Source organism: Rhamphochromis longiceps, linkage group LG12 (assembly GCF_057381845.1).
Source record: "Rhamphochromis longiceps isolate RC_006_pf linkage group LG12, R_longiceps_female_GT1.1, whole genome shotgun sequence".
Taxonomy (NCBI): domain Eukaryota; kingdom Metazoa; phylum Chordata; class Actinopteri; order Cichliformes; family Cichlidae; genus Rhamphochromis; species Rhamphochromis longiceps.
Window position 1 is genome coordinate 23,401,747 of NC_140568.1, and position 18,195 is coordinate 23,419,941.

Consider the following 18,195-nt stretch of genomic DNA (forward strand, 5'->3'; position numbering starts at 1 on the left):
TTTCAGCACTCCATTGTGTTGTTTAAAGTGATGTATACTAATTTTACACACAGCGCCATGGGCAGTTCGGAGTTTTGCTTGGACCTTGCTGAAGCTGTGTTTTACAACCAGTGAGCTTTGGGCAAATGTAGTGAAGAATTGCAGCACTCACAATCTGTCACAAGGCAATGTTTTTCCTATGGAGTAAGCGTACCTAGAAAGGCAGAAATAGAAAATCACACATACAGACACATGGTAAGGTGAAAGACTTGCTACACATATGTAGAACTGACAGTTCTACATATGTGTAGCAAGTATTTTCTGGTATCAAATCTCTATAAACATACAAAAACGGCACTTTATAATCAGGGTTTCTGTCAGTGGGCACATTGGTGTCAAGAGAATAAAGTGAGATGCATCATCTGGCCTGCCTAAAGACGAAAAGAATGCGAGAGGAAGGTAGTTAACGAGAGCGAGAACAGTATCATCAGGCAGCTTTCAATCTACAGGATGGCAGTTTGTAACAGTCTATAACATTTTATCCCCTTGCGTTTTTCCCCTCTGAAACGAAAATGTGTCAGATTGAACGGTTATTTAATGTGTTGCCATTGTAAGACATCTGGATGTGTTCGTGGCCCAGGAGCGGGCAGGAGGCACTTTATAGTCCCCGATAGGGGATGAGCTGAGCTGTCTGATGGGGAAATTGCACTTTGGCTTTGTGTCATGTATACTAACACACATACAAGCATATGTGCACATGTCTGAGAGACAGAAGTATAGGTGTGCAAAAAATATATTTTTTTTTTACTTGTTTCACTATTTGAATATTTATCTTTTATGGCACGGGAAGTACTAGATCACATAGTCATGCATTTCAAATTTACCTCTCAAAAGTCCCAAAGTAATTACATTGACACCAAGATATGCCATTATTTAATCATCAACCCTGTGATTCATACTTTTTTTTCTTTATATGAATTTCTTACTTGATTTTTTTTTTTCGTCAGCTAGTGGACTTCCAGATGATTTGTTCAAGCTCTACTATCACTATATGCACTACTACATACATTCACAAAGCCTTGAGCACAAGCTCAACTATGAATACACAATCAAAAATGAACACAATAGTGGCATTCACAACAGCATACATGCTTAATTATGCAGGTATGTAGTTGTACGCACACACATGCACACACATGCATGCACCGTCTTACATACCCAGATATATATGCATTGATTTGCATGGAAATGACTAAACATGTCGAGCCCAAAGATGTCATTTCTAATCCGTCACATTAAAGAGGAAACTGAATAAAGAGCGATGTGTGTGTGTGTGTGTTTGTCTGTGTGTGTGTGTGTGTGTGTGTGTGTTTGTGTATGTGTGTGTGTGTCAAGGGGACAAGTAAGACATGAGATTGCAAGAACTGTGTGCCTCAGATGCCTGCCAATGTCTGTAATGCCACTTCACACCAGATGCTTAGCACACACTTGCACACTGATATATCGATGTCTGTGTTCATTACTGTTGATGCTTCTGTATGTGTCTTCTCACAGCAGAGACACTGAATAGGAGTGAGGGAGAGCCAAATGTGACGTGCTGTGTAGGTCCGTGTGTATTTTTATCACCGAGTCTTTTTGTTTGTATCACTGCTGCGTTGACATATTTTATGCATTGTTCCTGTGTGCTTATGGTGTAGCACCAGCTTTTGAGTATGGTTCAATGATTGTTTTTGTTTAAATGTCTCAAAAGTCACCTGTGAAATTGAAGGCTCCTTCCCAGATGATCTTGACTGTAACATTTTGTCCAGTCACAAATTTGAGACAAAATTGAATTTATGAGGTTGCGTTTTTAAAAATCTATTTCATTTCTTTCTGTTTTGCTGGTTAAAATCTACTTTCCATCCAATGTCTTAAATTTACTAAGGTTAAGGTTACTTTGGTATGTGTTTTATTCTTGTACTTGGAACCTCTGTATGGTTTTATAGTCCTTAGCTCTCTGATTTCTGTAATATATCTTTTTTTGTGCTCAGCATTGAACAGCAGCTGAAGGAACTCCAGGCTAAAATAGGAGACTCCCGCACAGCAGAGCGTCCACTGAGTCCCACAGAGTGGCTGCAGTGGTTCTCCCTCAAAACACAACAGAGTGTGAGGCCTGTTACCCAAGGACATCAAGAGCTTATGGACTTCTTCAGAGCTCTGGTAATGCATCAAAATCCTAATGACTCGTTATTATCGTCATCATCGTCTCTAGCTATTCTTTGTAAACATTTCACCAACAATCTGTAACACATAATTTCTCTCTAAAATGAGAAAGCTGGATGTCTGATAACTTATCGTGATCATAATCATTTCATCGTTTGTGATCTCAAATCCCACTTAACTCCGGTGTTTTTCTGTTATGAAATATCCAGCTATCTGGTAAGCAGCAGCTTTGTTTATGAATAAGCGGTTAAGATTAGAAGACGCTCATACTGCACTGCCCTGTCTTCAGGTATTTTTCCTCTTTCTCTTGTGAAATTAAAATCTTAAATGACCTTCTCCTTTCAGCAACAGTACCTGAGATCTGAAGAAGAGTCGAAAGAAGAGGTGACGCTTCAGCTACTGCTGAATCTGTCGTCCCAGTGCGGTATTTGCTTCCCCTGTAACCACTCTTCTTCATCCCCACTTACGTCTCTTCATTCTCAACTGACTGCCTCCTCCATCCAGCTGGTACATACAGTCAGAGAAGACGCTTCATTAGAGGTAATGCACCATTTATTATCCATTTCGCTGTTTCCGTACAGACTAATTTAATGTCTTATGGGCTGACTTGTACTTACTGTTTTTTCTTTTAATCTTTAATCTTTACTAAAGATCCAGGAGGTGTGGGACGATGTGCGACTCCGACTCAGACGCTACCTGATGGACCAACTGTTTCCCCGTAGTCCAGAGCTTCCTGGACCTCGACAAACAACCGCTCTGTCCATCCTTGAACGGGTTCAGTGTCTGCAGCAGATGTTCTTTCTTTATCCCGAGTCAGAGGTGCTGCAATTTTACCAGGTACACTAAAATAAGAAACGATTTCCATTTTTCAGTTCATATAAATTCCAGATGAGTAGAGGGAATAGAGGGTGTTCACTTCACATGCATGTCAAAGGCACTGCTAATCTCACACAGACATAATATTTTGTTTTTGTGTATCCAGGGCCTAACACGGCAATACGTGCTGGGTATTGTGCACTCCACCCTGTCCACCAGTCAAATTGGTGAGACTGGTTTTGACAGGCTGGCTATGGGTTTCTGCAGCATGGTGCCGATACTGACTCAAGCCCTCAAAGAGGAGCTCCACGTCCTTTCAGGACTAGCAGAACCACACACGATCCTTGGTTTTATTAATGAAGCCTACCTCAATACAGTGGCCACAGAGTTTGCCTCCCTGATGGAGAGAGAATGTGAGACAGCTCACAGAGACAACACTGCCCCGAGCGTCAAGACAAAAAAGTATTCAGTCAAATCCCGGGCAACTGTAGGTAAGCATAATTTTTTTTCTAAATGTTTTTACATTCATTTATTCTTTGTCCTCTTTCTGTCGGTAGCAGAGTACATTTAGTTTATTTAGCCTCGTTGCTGTTTCTTTCGCATCTGCCTTCTTTCCACCTGCTTCTCATTGTAACCCAGCAGAGGTGATTCTCTCTCTTGCTCCTCTCCGTCTTTGCTCTCCAGTGGTAGTGATCTGAGCTAGAACCAAGGCCTCTGTAAGTGGCTGTCAATAACTGCTGTTCCCATTATAAATGCTTTCTTTTTACTGCACTGTTTTCTGTGTTTGCGTTCGTTGCTGCCTGCCAACAGGATAACGAGGTTTACTTCCAGGACAAATATAGTTTTAAACACTATTTACTCATACTGCATTTATGACAGCAATAAGCCCTGATCTCGGAATAGTTAAGGCTTGGTCAAGGTGTGTTTAACCACTTTAATCTTTTGAACCTAAGAGAATATATGCAGTGTAACATTTGCAAAGCGCTTGATGACAGTTAAGATAAGAGCAGAGTTTAACATTCTCTCGATCTTTTTACACATGCCATGGTATTTTAGAGAGAAAAGAAACCTCAAGAAGTATATTTTAATATTTGCCACTAATATAAAATGTGTCACTTTGTTGGACGAAGAAGTAGTATTATACACAAAGACCAGAAAAGGGCAAACCTTCGCTCCCTGTGTCACCCTCTGATACTTTTCCCCTCCTTCAGCGTTCTCGTTGTTTTCCTCATCTTGGCCTATTTACAGCTCGCTGATGGCAAACATTCACAATAAAAACAAGTGTGCGAGCCATTGTTTACTTTTCACAAAAAATGGTGCACATGTCAGCTTCCCTGTGGAACAGGGGGAGAAGTACTTTTGCATCTGCGATTCTTCGACAAACACACCACCAGCTTTGCTCCCCCCCATCTCTCTCTTTCCATCTCCCTCTTTGGTTTTTACTTTCCCTCTCCTTAAACGTGAGATGAGAGGAGGGAGCCAGGATAATTGGCCATGCGTCAGTTGGGCTGTTTGATCACGTAACGCTGTGGAGGCTACACACCTACGTGCCGCTCAACAAACCGTCAAATGTAGCACCGGAGGCAGAACATGGCTCCAAAGGGAGCGAGGGACCCGTGCTGTGTAATGATGGTAAAATGGAGCAGTTTTGCCTGTGCTGGCTTTACTTATGCGTTTGTGTGTGTGTTCAACTATCAGCTGCAAGAGAGCTTTGAGGGCTACAACTGGGATTACATTTTCCTGTTGTTCATTTTTTAAGTCGTCCCCCCACTACAAAAAAAAAAAGCTCAGGAAACCACATATCCTCTATCCAAATGCCCATGGCTTAAACATTAACACATAATCTGCTTTCACACTTTACTGTCTATACTGTATGCTACACCCATAATTGTCAAGACAATTATGACAGCAGTAAAAAAAAAAAAAAGGCATTCTATTTTCATAGGCATCCAATGACTCCTTAGATCTTTCCCTCTTCCCCTGCTGTGTTATTGTTTATTTCTGAAGAAGAGGCAGGCGGTAGGTATATTTTGATAAGAGCCATGCCTGGGAGAATCTGCGGACTCCCAGGGGAGTAGCGCTGTCTGTAGCATCAGCCACTGTCAAACCACTGAACCATTTAACAACGTTCACAGCGAGATCTGCCTCCTCTTTTAACCCCACCGACTCAAAGGCAGACTTTGACATTGTACCTAGACAGATTTAAAGGGTCTGAGCACCTCCACCTCACTGCTTTTCCTTTACTTCGTCTCTTCCATGTCCATTTTCTCACCCTTTTTCTTCTCCCATTTTCCTCCTAGTTTTCCAGGTGTAATGGGGTGAACAGTGGGACTGGGGCAAGTGCGAGACAGGTTGGTTGGTCAGGAACAATACGGGCTTTAGACCTTACTAACACACCTCACTGAGTCGGTAGGGAAGTGGGTGGGCCAAGTTTAGGTGTGGTGCGCGTGTGTGTGCGCGCGCGTGTGTGTGTGTGTGTGTGTGTGTGTGTGTGTGTGTGTAATTTTGCCAAAACAAGGCAAGTAATATTTTTTACATTTGGGAACCATTATCTACAGTTTTGATACTTTAAAAGCATTTTTCTGGGCCCTTAATGATATGATTTCCGAAAGTATAAGTTGGATTGCAAATACAGACATTTACAGTTATACAGTTGCCACACTGTATTAGCTAAAAATTGCAACTGAAAAACTGGCAGTGTTACCAAAAGTGTTTTTGTGCAATATATTTACACCTGTTGATTTTCATTTTAAGGTGTATGCGTGACTTTGTAAGTCAACATGTGTTCGTACAAACTCTGTTTTCAGTGACCTTTCTGGGTTGTTTCTGATGTGTGTGTGTGAGCATACTAATTTCAGGCCTACTTTAAAAAAACAATATCAAGAGTCATTTAATACCTCCTTTTTAAAAATGCATCATTAAATTTCCATATATGGCATCAGTAATTTACATATGTATGCATAGGAGATTCGTGTTTTTGTAGGACATCAAAAGCATTCATTCTAACTTCGCTGCACGCGCACTCACAATTTTCTTCCCTAACAATCGACCACAGGGGTGAAGTCGAGGTTGTGAATTTCTGTTCAAACACTCTGCAACCCCATTCCGATAACACTGATTTAAATTCCACTTCCACTAATTTCCCCATATGACTACGTTGGCAGCTCCCTATAGATAAAAAAGGATTGAGTTAGAACATGTATAGCAAGCACATTCACCATCACTGCAACTCCCCCCTCGTCACCCTTTCTGGCTCTCTGAACTCTTTCTTAGAGAAAGCACAGCAGCCTATTCAGCAGGGAGAGAGGTTCTGTAGTGACTCGAGATAGCTAGGCTGAGGCTAAGACTGGCATTGGAGGTGCTTGTGGGGATTGAGGCTACTTGGGAATGGCGTTTGTTAATATTTAATAAAAGCAGCTCCTCACTAGATCATATCTCTGCCTGAGTTTATATACACTGTCAGCCTGGGACGTGCACACGCATGCCTCCATGTAATTATGGGCTAGGTAGAGGGGTTTGTGTGTGTCACTGAGTACACGTATGCACATGTCTTTGTGTGATGCTTGGAGTTTATGGATGCTGTTGTTTTTTTCTTCTTTTTTTTGTCGCTTTGTGTGTTTTTGTTTTTTTTATTTAATGCTCTCTTCCTTGCACATGATGAGAAGCCCTTGGTTAAGAAAGTTACCAAACAGTGCAAGTGGTTGTTTACTAATCTTAATGAGAAGATCAGGGTCTTTACTCTGCGGTTGTGTTTATGTGTGTGTCTGTCATCTTCTTCATCTTCTCTAAATCATGGCTCCAGTGAAATGGCAGAAAAGAATATGTTTCATGGCCCTTGAGAATGTGTCATATGCGTGCCATTTATTTATTTTTTTCCCCATTTCCTCAGAGTGGCCACAATGGCTTTTGTGTATCACTCTTGAACAGCTCAAGGATATGAACATTTTCCTGGCACCTTCTATTGAGGAAGCACAGACAAAAATGGCTGGCTTATTGAGAGCAGCCAGCGCTTCGTGATGAAGAGTCAGTGTGATTCGCTGAGGGCTTGAAAACAATGATGTGAACAAGGGCACTAAACAAGTGGGATTTAATGAAATGCTCCCATCAGGACAATACATTCTTTCGTGTTCTTCATCCAGCCCTCTCGGTTCAAGTATGCAGAGGGAGCCAGAGAAATCTTAACCTCTATCTCACTGTCACTGCAGTGCTCATCACAAAGAGAGCCAGAAACAAAATAAGACGCAGGAAAAGGACACAAAAATACATTCAAATCGAAAGAAAAAGTTTGCGTCTTTGTAACCACAAAAAACACCACCTCCATCGTCACAACTACACATTCTTCCTTGCAGAGCAACTTAATTGAGATATCAAACATTGCTACTTTCTCTTTATGTGAAGTGCTCGGTGGCCCCTGCTGTGCCCTGGTTGGACAGCACCCATGGAAAGGGCCACAAGAGATCACAGTGTGTGTGTGTGTGTTCATGCTCGTGCTTGTGTCAGAGTATATATTGGTAAATCACGGCAGGAGGCCTCCCATAATAAGGCTGTCTGGGTGAGCAGTGGGCCGCAACTGACGAAGAGGACCCCAGCTGTCACAGGGCCTAGCAGCCGGTCCACAGTGACTTCATACTCTCCTTCTACCCAAATACACACTGAAAGGTGCACAGACGTACCCCAAGGCACCCATATGACCCTGCTTGACACCCTGAGAGATGAGCACACTAGGAGGCACGGGTACACAGAAAACACAAGCAGGAAGAGAAAGTATAGCATGGCAATAGCTCCATGTTAACAGTGAAGTGGAGCACTAACAGACTCATGCAGCTATACACCTATGACCACTGCAGGAAAAACTAACAAGGGAGTGTGCCAAGTCAGGTGTAGTCAGTGCTGTTTGTTCTGCATTTAGAAGTACAATATGTGTTAACTGTGTGTTCAGGAACTGTAAACTGGGAAATGTTAACAAAGGTCAATACAGGTATATAAAGGATTTTGTTGCTACAAAGAACAGTGCTACAAAAACAAATCAAGAGTCATCATTTGACTCATGATTTTCATGGAACAAAAGAAAATGTTTGCATTTTGCTTAATTCATTGCCTTTGAATGCATTGAATGTGGAGTGAAATGTTGATCTGTTCTGATAACAGCGGTTAAAATACCTGTCCTTCAAAATTAGAGTTAGAGGATTCACGTAAACAAGGCTCTAGAATTATATCCCTGTTTTTATTTAGGTGACTTTCAGGATATTAATAAAAACAAATAAAAAAAGCCTCATTGAACAAGAGGACATCTGTCTAATTTAGTATTATTCATTTTATGAACTATGTAAAGCACTTTGATTTTCCAATATGTAAGATGTACTAAAATTGCCTTGTCTTCTAAAATTACTTTTTCCTTATCTGGTGAGATTTAATGAAACCACATGTTTACATCACCTGTAGAGGGTATTGTAGGACACAGGCATTTGCACAAACATGGAAAAGTTGCCTTCACATATTGCAATGACATGATAAGAGCCTATAGTCCAGCGTGGCATCGCATAGGCAGACCACCCTCAGACGGTCGGATTTACTACAGAGAGACAGAGCAAAAGAAAGAAGAGGAATAGAGGGACAGGAGGATGAAAAAGGAAGGGAATGCTGTGCTGGAGAGAAATTAAATCAGTGGCTAAATTATTGCATGATTGCCCATTCCCCAAAGACTTGGGCATCATTTGGTAGAAAGTGTCTAATAATTGGTTTTCGGCCATGTCAGACACATGCAATTCCCCCTGCTAATGGCTCTGTTAGGAAGAACTGGGCCTCCTGGGTTAGAGAAGGACGGAAAATAGCCAGGTGGCAAAAAAGCCACCTACACCCTCATCCTTTTTTTTTCTTCTTTTCCCTCAGATAAACGAGGGAATGAGAGAGAAAGAGAAAGATGCAGAGAAGGCGCGAGATGACAAGAAGGAGAGAATGTGTATGTGAGCAAAGAGGAAATGAAGTGGCAATAAGTGCAGCCAAAGGGGAAATGCTCTTCACCGTGAGTTTAATACATCAGACTGGGGATTTGGCAGCCCGCCACACAGCAATTGTTTACCTTTTTGCTCACTGGCTGCATCTGTTCTGTTTTGTAAACGGCACTAAACTATTCGCCCGTAAACACCGGAATCAATAACAACTGCTAAGGGAATTCCCTTATCCCGCCCCTCCCTCTCTTTCCCTCCCTCTCTTCCCCATGTTTTCATCCCTAACCACCACCCCTTTTCCTTCCCCTAGATCTCCTCCTCTCTCCCTTCTCTCTCTGTTCTCTGCCAGTCATGAGCAGTGTTTGTGTGCACACGTGTGTGCGTATGTGAGAGAGAGGACTGTGGAGATGGTGGAACCCACAGAGAAAAGTAGAAGAATGATGGCTTGCCAAAAATACCTGCTCTGTTTTTTTTTCCTCCCACTTTTGTGTTACATTGTTGTCATTATTAAAAGATCCAAACTAAAAACTGGCCACTGTAGACCTGCGGTGTTTGATTTTTCCTGGACATTTTTTCAACAATGGCACTGTTTTCGCATGAAACATAAAGATGAATAACGCGCTACTTGCCTTGAGGGCTTTTTGATAAGATGCCAACTGCTTTAATGGTTATCACAGAATATGGCTTAACATTTGTCTTTTTGTTTATAGGAGCATCCTCACTCATAAGCTCCGTCCATAATGTTATATGGAAGGAGCTGTTATACTGTATAAACATATCATTTTTGCCCTGCTTTCACCACTGGCTCCTCCTTTATTGATTCTCACTACATTGACCTTTGGTTGAACTCTTCTGGCTGCTAGTGCCCTTCCTCATTCTGCTCTATAAGACATGCCATGTACTATGCTATATGACACACCTGGGTGCTTTTAAGCACACCCTCTCCATCAAGTGGCTATGGGAGCCTTCATTTGGCCTCACTGTTGTGACAAAGGTATAATGAGGTTTAGATGGCTATGTACTAGACTGCTATGGCTATAGGGCTATTTGGCTAGGGAGACGACTATAAATACCTATATAAGCTGCGCTGCAGACCCCAATGAAAGGCTGAGGCACAGCATTGCTGAACATCAAGGTCATGCGTGCGACTATTTAGGGTGTGACTTAGTGAGCAAGTGGAGCTGTCAAAGGGTCACAGGTTGAGGGAATGAACAGAATGAATGGTAAAGAGGAGAAAGAAGCTCTGGAAAAGGTGATACTTAGACTGAGGTGGGGGTTAATGGTTGCTGTATGCCACAGAGAAGGTTAAAATGGGGCAACAGGGTGGGGATATAGTGGCAGCTTTTTAGTAGAGATGCACCGACTGGGAATTGAATTGGCCAAATTAACCAGTGTTACTGTTACTCTTAATTATACTATCGATTCTATTTATTTTGTTTTTGAGGTTGTTGATCCCTGTGCAAGCAAAACAGAGAACTCAGTATAGATATAGATAAATAGTATAGATAGTATATAGCTATTTCATGCCGAGCATAAATTCATACATGGATCGTAGATTTATGTACCACAAAATAAACCCTTTAAAAATGGATACAGTTTTGAGAGTATTCAGACAGACAGACACACGGATAATGCACAGATATAGATATTCAATAATTAAGAAGACACGCTAATGGCAATGTGACTATCAGCCACAGCCGATGTTTGGCTGATAACTTAATGCATCCCTACTTTTTAGATAATCCGGTGCAGTAACTGTGTGGTTATATCAACAACATTTCCTGGCTTGTCCGGTTGATTGTTTACTCTTGAGTTGTTGACAGCTTTAGCTCTTGATTTGCTGGTGACTTCAGAAATAGACAAGATTGGTGGTGCGTGCGTGAATGTGCAAGCTGGAGAACGAGACAGGCACATGGGTGTCAGCCAGGTCACGCGTGTACACATGCAGCATGATGTAGTCTCTCTAGCACAGACTCCCACTGGACCCCATTACAGAGGAGCTGCTAAGCTGCAGACCCATGCAGCTTAATTACACACACATGCACGCGCTCACACATATACATGAACGTAAGCAAACACACCAAATTACACATCTGTTCACTTGTGATTTCACACAGCCGCGCGCACACACACACACGCACGCACATAAATATATGTATAGACGTAGACTTGGAAAAACAAAAAAATTTGAGGTCAGAATTTTTATTCCATGGAGGCCATAGAAATCCGGTTGGTGTGTGACAATTGTCTTGCACGACTGACATGTGCAAATGTGCATTCGAGCACCTCCTGCAAATCAAGTTATTCATAATGGCCTGCGTTACATGCTCGTAAACAAGTGTGCGCACACCCAACAGATACGAAAACACACAAAAACTCATCGACTCTCATTTATTAACACTCATATAAACATACGCAAGTGCCCACACACAGCACACTGAGTCAAACCTCATGCATGATTAAACCAGGCATCCTTGGGGACAATGTGTTTTCATATTGTCAGATTTTGTTTAACAATATGGCAAAATTTCATTAGGATTCAGAGGCAATAATGTTACAATTATTGGAAAAGGACCCCCCTCTTCTTCCCGTCTCAACGCTCAATCATCTCCGAGCTTTCAGAGTCAAGGCTAATACCGAGCTCTTCCATTCCCAAATGCCTTTGCAGTGGAGGAGCTCATTTAAGCGGACACACAAAAGTATTTGTGCATGTGTCTGGGAGTATGGCAACGCATCTCCTAGCCGCCCATTCTCCAGCTTAATGCGGAACATCCCCTGGGTGATGGCTTTGGCAGCCTCCAAAATGGGAAATCCATATTTGCCAAGGGGGTCATCGGCGGGTTATGGGGAGAAAAGTTTTGTGCTGAGAGAGAGGGATGTGCATGTGTGACTTCTCTGGGAGCAAAGTTTTGCATATTTTTTTCGCTGTCTCTTTGTTTGTGCCGTGTTTTGGGAAAACATGAATGGGTCGATATTTATAAGAGGTGTTGTGCGAGGCAAGACTTGTGGAGGGTGGTGTTTTCCGATGAGTGCATGTAGGCGGGGAGGTTGGGTTGAAAACCCATTTTCATGAAAATGTTTATTCCTTTACTGAACTATAAACTGTAGTGCATCTCTTTGCTAGTCATGCATTCCTAAGCATGCACACTGTTTATTTGATCTCTTCTCTTTTCCCCCCTTGACAGCACCACTGGAGCTTCCCACGAAAAGTCGGAGCTTTAGTTTGACCTCCCACCAGTTGAGGGCATTAACCCAGCTGGCTTGCACCCTGCTGGGATTTGAGAGCGATGTGAAGGAGCTGGTCACTAACACGATCTTCATTGACTGTACAGGAGACACTCCTCCTATAAAAGGTAATCAGTTACTCAAAAATGCACACATGTATCTATCTATAAATGACAGACAAAAGTAAAAAAAAAAAGAACTCTTGACCTGAACTATGAGGAGATTTGGTGGCTCTTTCATGCCAAGGGCAACATTTTGCTAGAACGATTTATGTCTACATGTCTCCACAGTATGGAGGGTCACAGCAAATCAAAACAATGATCACAGTTGGCCTCTCCCAAGATAACAGTGCTCCAATTCATAGGGCATGAGGTTTCAGTCAGGGGCTTACTAAGTATTAAAGCATGATGTAAAAATGACTGAACACCTACAGTATGGGGGATTTTGATCGGACTTTTTAGACAGTGTCTCCTTCACCATCATCAAACCTAATATCATGCAATATAAAGTGCTTTGATACAACAGAACTGATATATAAATGCCAATCCATTTCCATTTTCAATAAACTCTTCATATACTTTGACTAAGACGCTTGGTAAGTTTTTGTTGATTTGTTGTTTTTTATCTTTGAAAATTATTATTGGTCTTGTGTGTTCTTGTTAAAACAAATATCAGCCAATCACTAGACAGCAGTGCATATAAGGAATGTGACCTCCTGAAATTCATAATGAGCTCCAGAATGGTGGAAAAAAGGCGATTTAAGTGACTTGGAATGGTTGTTGGAGCCAGGCAGGATGGTCCAAGTACTTCAGAAACTGCCGTTTATACTATCTAAACAGCCTACCTGAGTATTGTTGTTGACCATGTCCATCCATTTATCTTCTGACCGCTACTTCCAGAAGAATAATGCACCAAGTGATGTTTTGACAAAGCTCAATTAATCTCAAACATTTTTCTTGAATACAATAATGAGTTGACTATGGTCAAATGGCCTCCACAGTCACCTGTGGGATATCGTGGAATAGGAGATTTGTATCATGAATTTTCAGCCAAGAAGCCTGCAACAGCCATGTGATGCTGTCAGTCAATGTGGACCGAAGGAGGAGGAATGTTTCCAGCACACTGTGAAATCTGTGCAACGTAGAATTAAGCCACAATTAAGGCAAAAAAAAAAAAAGGGCTAGGCATCTGGTACTAGCAAGGTGTACCTAATTAAGTGTAAGTGTCTGGTGAGTGTACAAGATTATGTATCTAAAAATAAAATCCTCTCTTTAAATCAGTGGTCAAACAAGGACAACATAATTCCTTTTAATACCTTTAAATTCATAGAATTCACAGAAAATTGAAATAAATGCACACACACACACACACACACACACACACACACACACACACACACACACACACACACACTGTTACTTACTTGTTCTTTCCAAAAGTCTCGAGTTGTGTCTGAAGAAATGTGTTATTTTAGTTGGGAATTATCTGGGGTGTTATATAAGCCTTTAGTATCCCTTTCCTCTCTCCCCTTTGAACTGCTGCTGCGGAAATGTTAAATGAAAGCTTTTGGTGCATGGAGTAATTTCCATAAAGGTTACATTTACAAAAACAAGACTTGCAGAAAGGCTCAATTTACAGGGAGGTAAACAGCCTTTAAAGGGCAGTTATCCAAATCATTAATTCCAGGCAATCAAACAGCTTAATTACCAGAAATTCATCAGATGGGCTTAAAGGTCAAAAAGTGATGCGCTTGCTGCTTCCTTCTTCTTCCATTGCATGCGGTCTTGTTCAGCTAAATTGCCTCGCCTGGGGTCTTACTCTTCGCCTTCTGATTAGGAAACTGTGGCCTTGATGTTCAGGCTTTTTAATTGCAACCCTAACCCAACATCCTGTACGCTTGTCTTCATGTCAGCCCCTCCTACACTCCCCCTTCTTCCCACACAGGCTCCCTTCATGGAATTACCCGATTTAAGGCTCATACTATCTGGGTTCAAATCAAATTTAAACCCCAAATTTAGACTTTTAAAGCAAATGCCAGTGGCAATTTTTTTCTACTCCATTTGAGGCATGTGCATTTATACTTCTCATGTTGGCCAATAGGGAAATAACAGTATACTTAATATAGACGTAGTCATTCTAAATAATCCATGAAAGATATTACAGATTATCGCGATTCATTTTCAAACCAGGATTTTTCTGAAGTTTCATTGTCATTGTTGATAACTTGTAAGTTTGACTGAGCTGTTTCCTAGTCACACTGTAAAATAAATCTCTTTAAATTGATCAAAAACGTTATCGTGCTTTTAGGCATCTTGAAAAAAAGCAAAAAGGATTCAGACAACACAACTGAGAGCAAGAAATCCACCACAGAAACAACAAAGGTACAACTTTTACATGTTTCTTTATCATTACAACTATTTCGTATCATGCGGGCATATTAACTTTTTTTTAGGATTGCAAACAAGCAGTGTTTTATAGCAGTGAAATGAACAGGTAAAGTATTCCCTTCACCATTCAGACATTAATTGGCTGTTGGCTCATTTCCTGTTTGCCAGGCAAAGGTTCTGGAGTTCAACTGGAGGTCAGCATTCAAGGGACTAGTCCCTCACATGGAGCATTGCGTAAAGGTGGTGCTGGATAATGTCTGTGCTAAGAATCTACAACAAGAAGACGAACTGCATTCTTCTGGACATCTCTCTGTCTCCCTGAGCCTGATTACTAGACCCACCTTCACCACTGCCAGCAACACACATCTCAGAGAAGACACATTCTCCTCCTACTCAGAGGCAGAGACTCCCAGAATGATAGCCAAGGTACTCTTGCACATAGTGTCGAGTAAACCGATGTTTAATTGTAATTTGATTTAAGTACATTTGCTTCAGGGCAGTCCTTAAGTAGCTCTAGTTATTAGTATGTAGTTATCCAATGATTCTTGTCACACAAGCCGTGCTGGAGGAATGTTTGGTTTTACTGTAGATCAAATTAGCCCACTAATACAGTGCAGGGCCTTAATCAAGCAAAAGTAGAATTTCTCCTGTGGTTACTCCTGTTGTCTTTAAGAATAATTTAAAAAAGAAAATAAAGGTGCAGACAGGCTGGAATTTAACTTCTGAATTCTCCTATTGTTAAATACCCCCATTGCTCTCATTATAGAGATAGATTCCTCTTATTAACCTTTCCTTATATCAAGTCCTTTCTATCATTCAGTACCAAATAGCACTAATTCAGAACCTTATTCTCTCTCCTTTAGTCAATTATTTTGTGTACTAAATGTGTAAAACTCAGCTGTTGTCAAACGTGCAAAAAAGGAAGACACACATGAGTCTAATGCGTAGGTTTATTCTATGAGCAATATCTGTACAAGGCCCTCATTGTCGTGCAGTCTTGTGTGCTAGTTCCTTTTGCCATACACAGTGGACTCACTGTCCTCTTCACCCAGAACAATGCAAGTCTCCAAACAATACCTAGACCCAGGGAGAATAATGTTTTTTGTTACCCTAGCAGAAAGGTCTCTGTGCAAAAGAGGGCCCGAATGATTTGGGCATGACACCTTGAAAAGTTTCCTCGAAAAAAGTCATCAGTATTACCAGAGTTCTCTAAAGACAAAAAAAAAAACAAACAAAAAAAAAAACATTTAACCACTATGTAGGTTAGATGGGATGTAGAGAAAGGTGTTGAAAGTGGAAAGTGGAGGGTATATGGTGCACTAATGATCTAGGGATGTATTATGAAGGCAAAGAGGCTTGGTTAGTGAACAGAATAAAGCAGGATAAGCAGAAGGGGTGAGAGAGGGCCTGAGAAATGGCAGGGAGAGGTGAAGCAGAAACCAGAGATTGACTTTTCTCCAAAGGTAAGGCTGGTGTCTAATGTGAGACAAGGTTTAGAATTTAACTCTCTACAAAAGGATCTCCAGTGTGGCCAGCCACATACACACTGTCACTATGCTGTTTTTTTCCTCTTTTTTTTCACTTTCGCTTTTCTTCATTTTCTCTGCATTTTTAAATTTTTCCGAACAACTTTTCAGGGAGTTCTACCTGAAACTTTCCCCAACTCACATTCATCTTCCTCTCAACTACCCACCACTCTCCCCTACACTGAGCACTATTCAGACTCTTATCATTACTGCCTCACCTTTCTTCCCTCCTCCCACTCTCTCCTCCCCTAACCCTTTTACACTGACAGTATTTGTGGCTCTCACTGCTAACGAGTGTCAGAATTTGTCTGTACTCAGGACCTGTACAGCGTAGTTATGTGTAGGTCAACGTTTCAAAGATGAGTCTTTCAGCCCAAAGGTTATACATGCATGCATTTGAATTCAATAACACTGAGCTAAAAAGATATTCAAGACAAATACATATATGTGTGTATGTGTGTGTGTGGGAGGGGTGGTATATGTGTTTATACACACATACTCTATGTGTTTGCTCGAATATGCTTGAACATGCTCTAGTGTCTGAGAAGAGCAAATTTACTTTTTACAAGACAAAACCTTGAAAATTGCCGGTAGAAAGATATTATGATAGATCAATATTTCTCACATTTATATTCATTTGTTCATACCTCAGTCCTCGCTTTTTTATCTGAACCCACTTTCCTCTGTCTATATTACCATAAATATGCAGGTTGCAATGATACTGTTCATCCATCACAGTACTTGATGATGTACTTTTATTATTGGCAGATAGATGAATTACAAACAGCCTGCTTTCAACAGCTGTAACTCACCCTCCTGTCAGAACCTGGGATTGAACTCTCCTTGTTTTACTAGACCCTTCTAACCTTCATGCCAGCTTTCTATTATAGCAGCAGAAGTGCCTTTTCTGTATTCAGACTTTAGCGAAGCCCTCACCTGCGTGTTCATTTCTTCACTTGTCTGTCTACTCCACATTCTGCACACACATAAACAGGGCTCGCTAGCACTTTATAAAATCTCTTTCACCTTGCTGCAATAGTCCTGGTGGGATCACACGCTTTGATCTTAGCTAGTTAAGGTTTCAGACTGACTTCAACTGGCTTCAGTGTGTGAGTGTTTATATGTGTGCGAATACTGTATTTGTATGCTTCTTCAGGATCTTTCCATTATGCTCCTTTTTTCTCCCATCAAATATAAGCTCCTAATGACAACATTCAGTCCTGTATTGACTTAATTGTCCAAGCGGTCATTGTTTGCCGGCCCCACAGAAAGCTTTTATCGAGAAAATTGTTTGAAGAGATTGTTAGATTGTCAGCTGCAGACACACTGTTAGCTGTAACAGAAATAGAAATGCTGAACTTCTCAGTCCTCTCCGACAGCTAGTCAAGTAATCCCGTGACTGTAGAAGCAGGTGATTCACACTATGACTGACTGATTGATTAAACTGCAACAGTCTTCTGAGTGTTATTTTCTTTCTTCAGTGTGACCTAGATAAATAGATCCAGCAGATATGGGCCTTGTGCTATGTTTTAAGGCTTCTACTGATCCACCTGGCTCATAACTTAAGCATATGCATATTTTAGGTCTATACATTTGGATTCACAAATACAGCTGTGTAAGAAGTTTTCACAGTAATGTAAAAAAATTGACATTTGATTAATTTATCAACAGCATAAAAGCAGAAGTTTTGCTGGTTTGATTCGTACAATGCCAAGAAGGAAAGATATCGACAATGACCTTAGAGAAGCAGTTCTTTCTGCCCATCAATCTGGGAAGGGTTATAAGGTCATTTCCAGACAATTTTAAGCCAATCATTCTGCAGCGAGAAAAACTATTCACAAGTGGAAAACATTCAAGACAGTTGCCAGGATCTTTCCAGGTGTGGAACTCCCAGCAAATTCACCCCAAGGTCAGACTGTGCAATACTCAGAGAAACTGCAAAAAAATCCCAAGAGCTACATCTCATGTTAAATGTTAAAGTTCAAGAAAGTACACTAAGAAGAAAACTGAGTTTTTCTTGTTTGGAAGCGCTACCGGGAGAAAGAATCTTTTCTCTGAAAAGAAGTGGCGCCACATCTTAAGTCAAATGCAAAGTTGCATTTGAACAAACCT

The 18,195-nt window shown here is 41.2% G+C and overlaps 1 protein-coding gene across 2 annotated transcripts in view; it reads left to right on the forward strand.

Annotated features, from left to right (window-relative positions):
• kiaa0825 (KIAA0825 ortholog) overlaps positions 1 to 18,195 on the forward strand; it is a 119,834-nt gene that overhangs the window by 11,456 nt on the left and 90,183 nt on the right. For both annotated transcript variants that reach the window (XM_085425259.1, XM_085425260.1), the window contains exons 3-9: positions 2,010 to 2,178; positions 2,527 to 2,721; positions 2,833 to 3,018; positions 3,164 to 3,488; positions 12,131 to 12,298; positions 14,478 to 14,551; positions 14,726 to 14,983. In XM_085425259.1, coding sequence (XP_085281385.1) covers positions 2,010 to 2,178; positions 2,527 to 2,721; positions 2,833 to 3,018; positions 3,164 to 3,488; positions 12,131 to 12,298; positions 14,478 to 14,551; positions 14,726 to 14,983 — 1,375 coding nt within the window. The remainder of the gene's footprint in view (positions 1 to 2,009; positions 2,179 to 2,526; positions 2,722 to 2,832; positions 3,019 to 3,163; positions 3,489 to 12,130; positions 12,299 to 14,477; positions 14,552 to 14,725; positions 14,984 to 18,195) is intronic.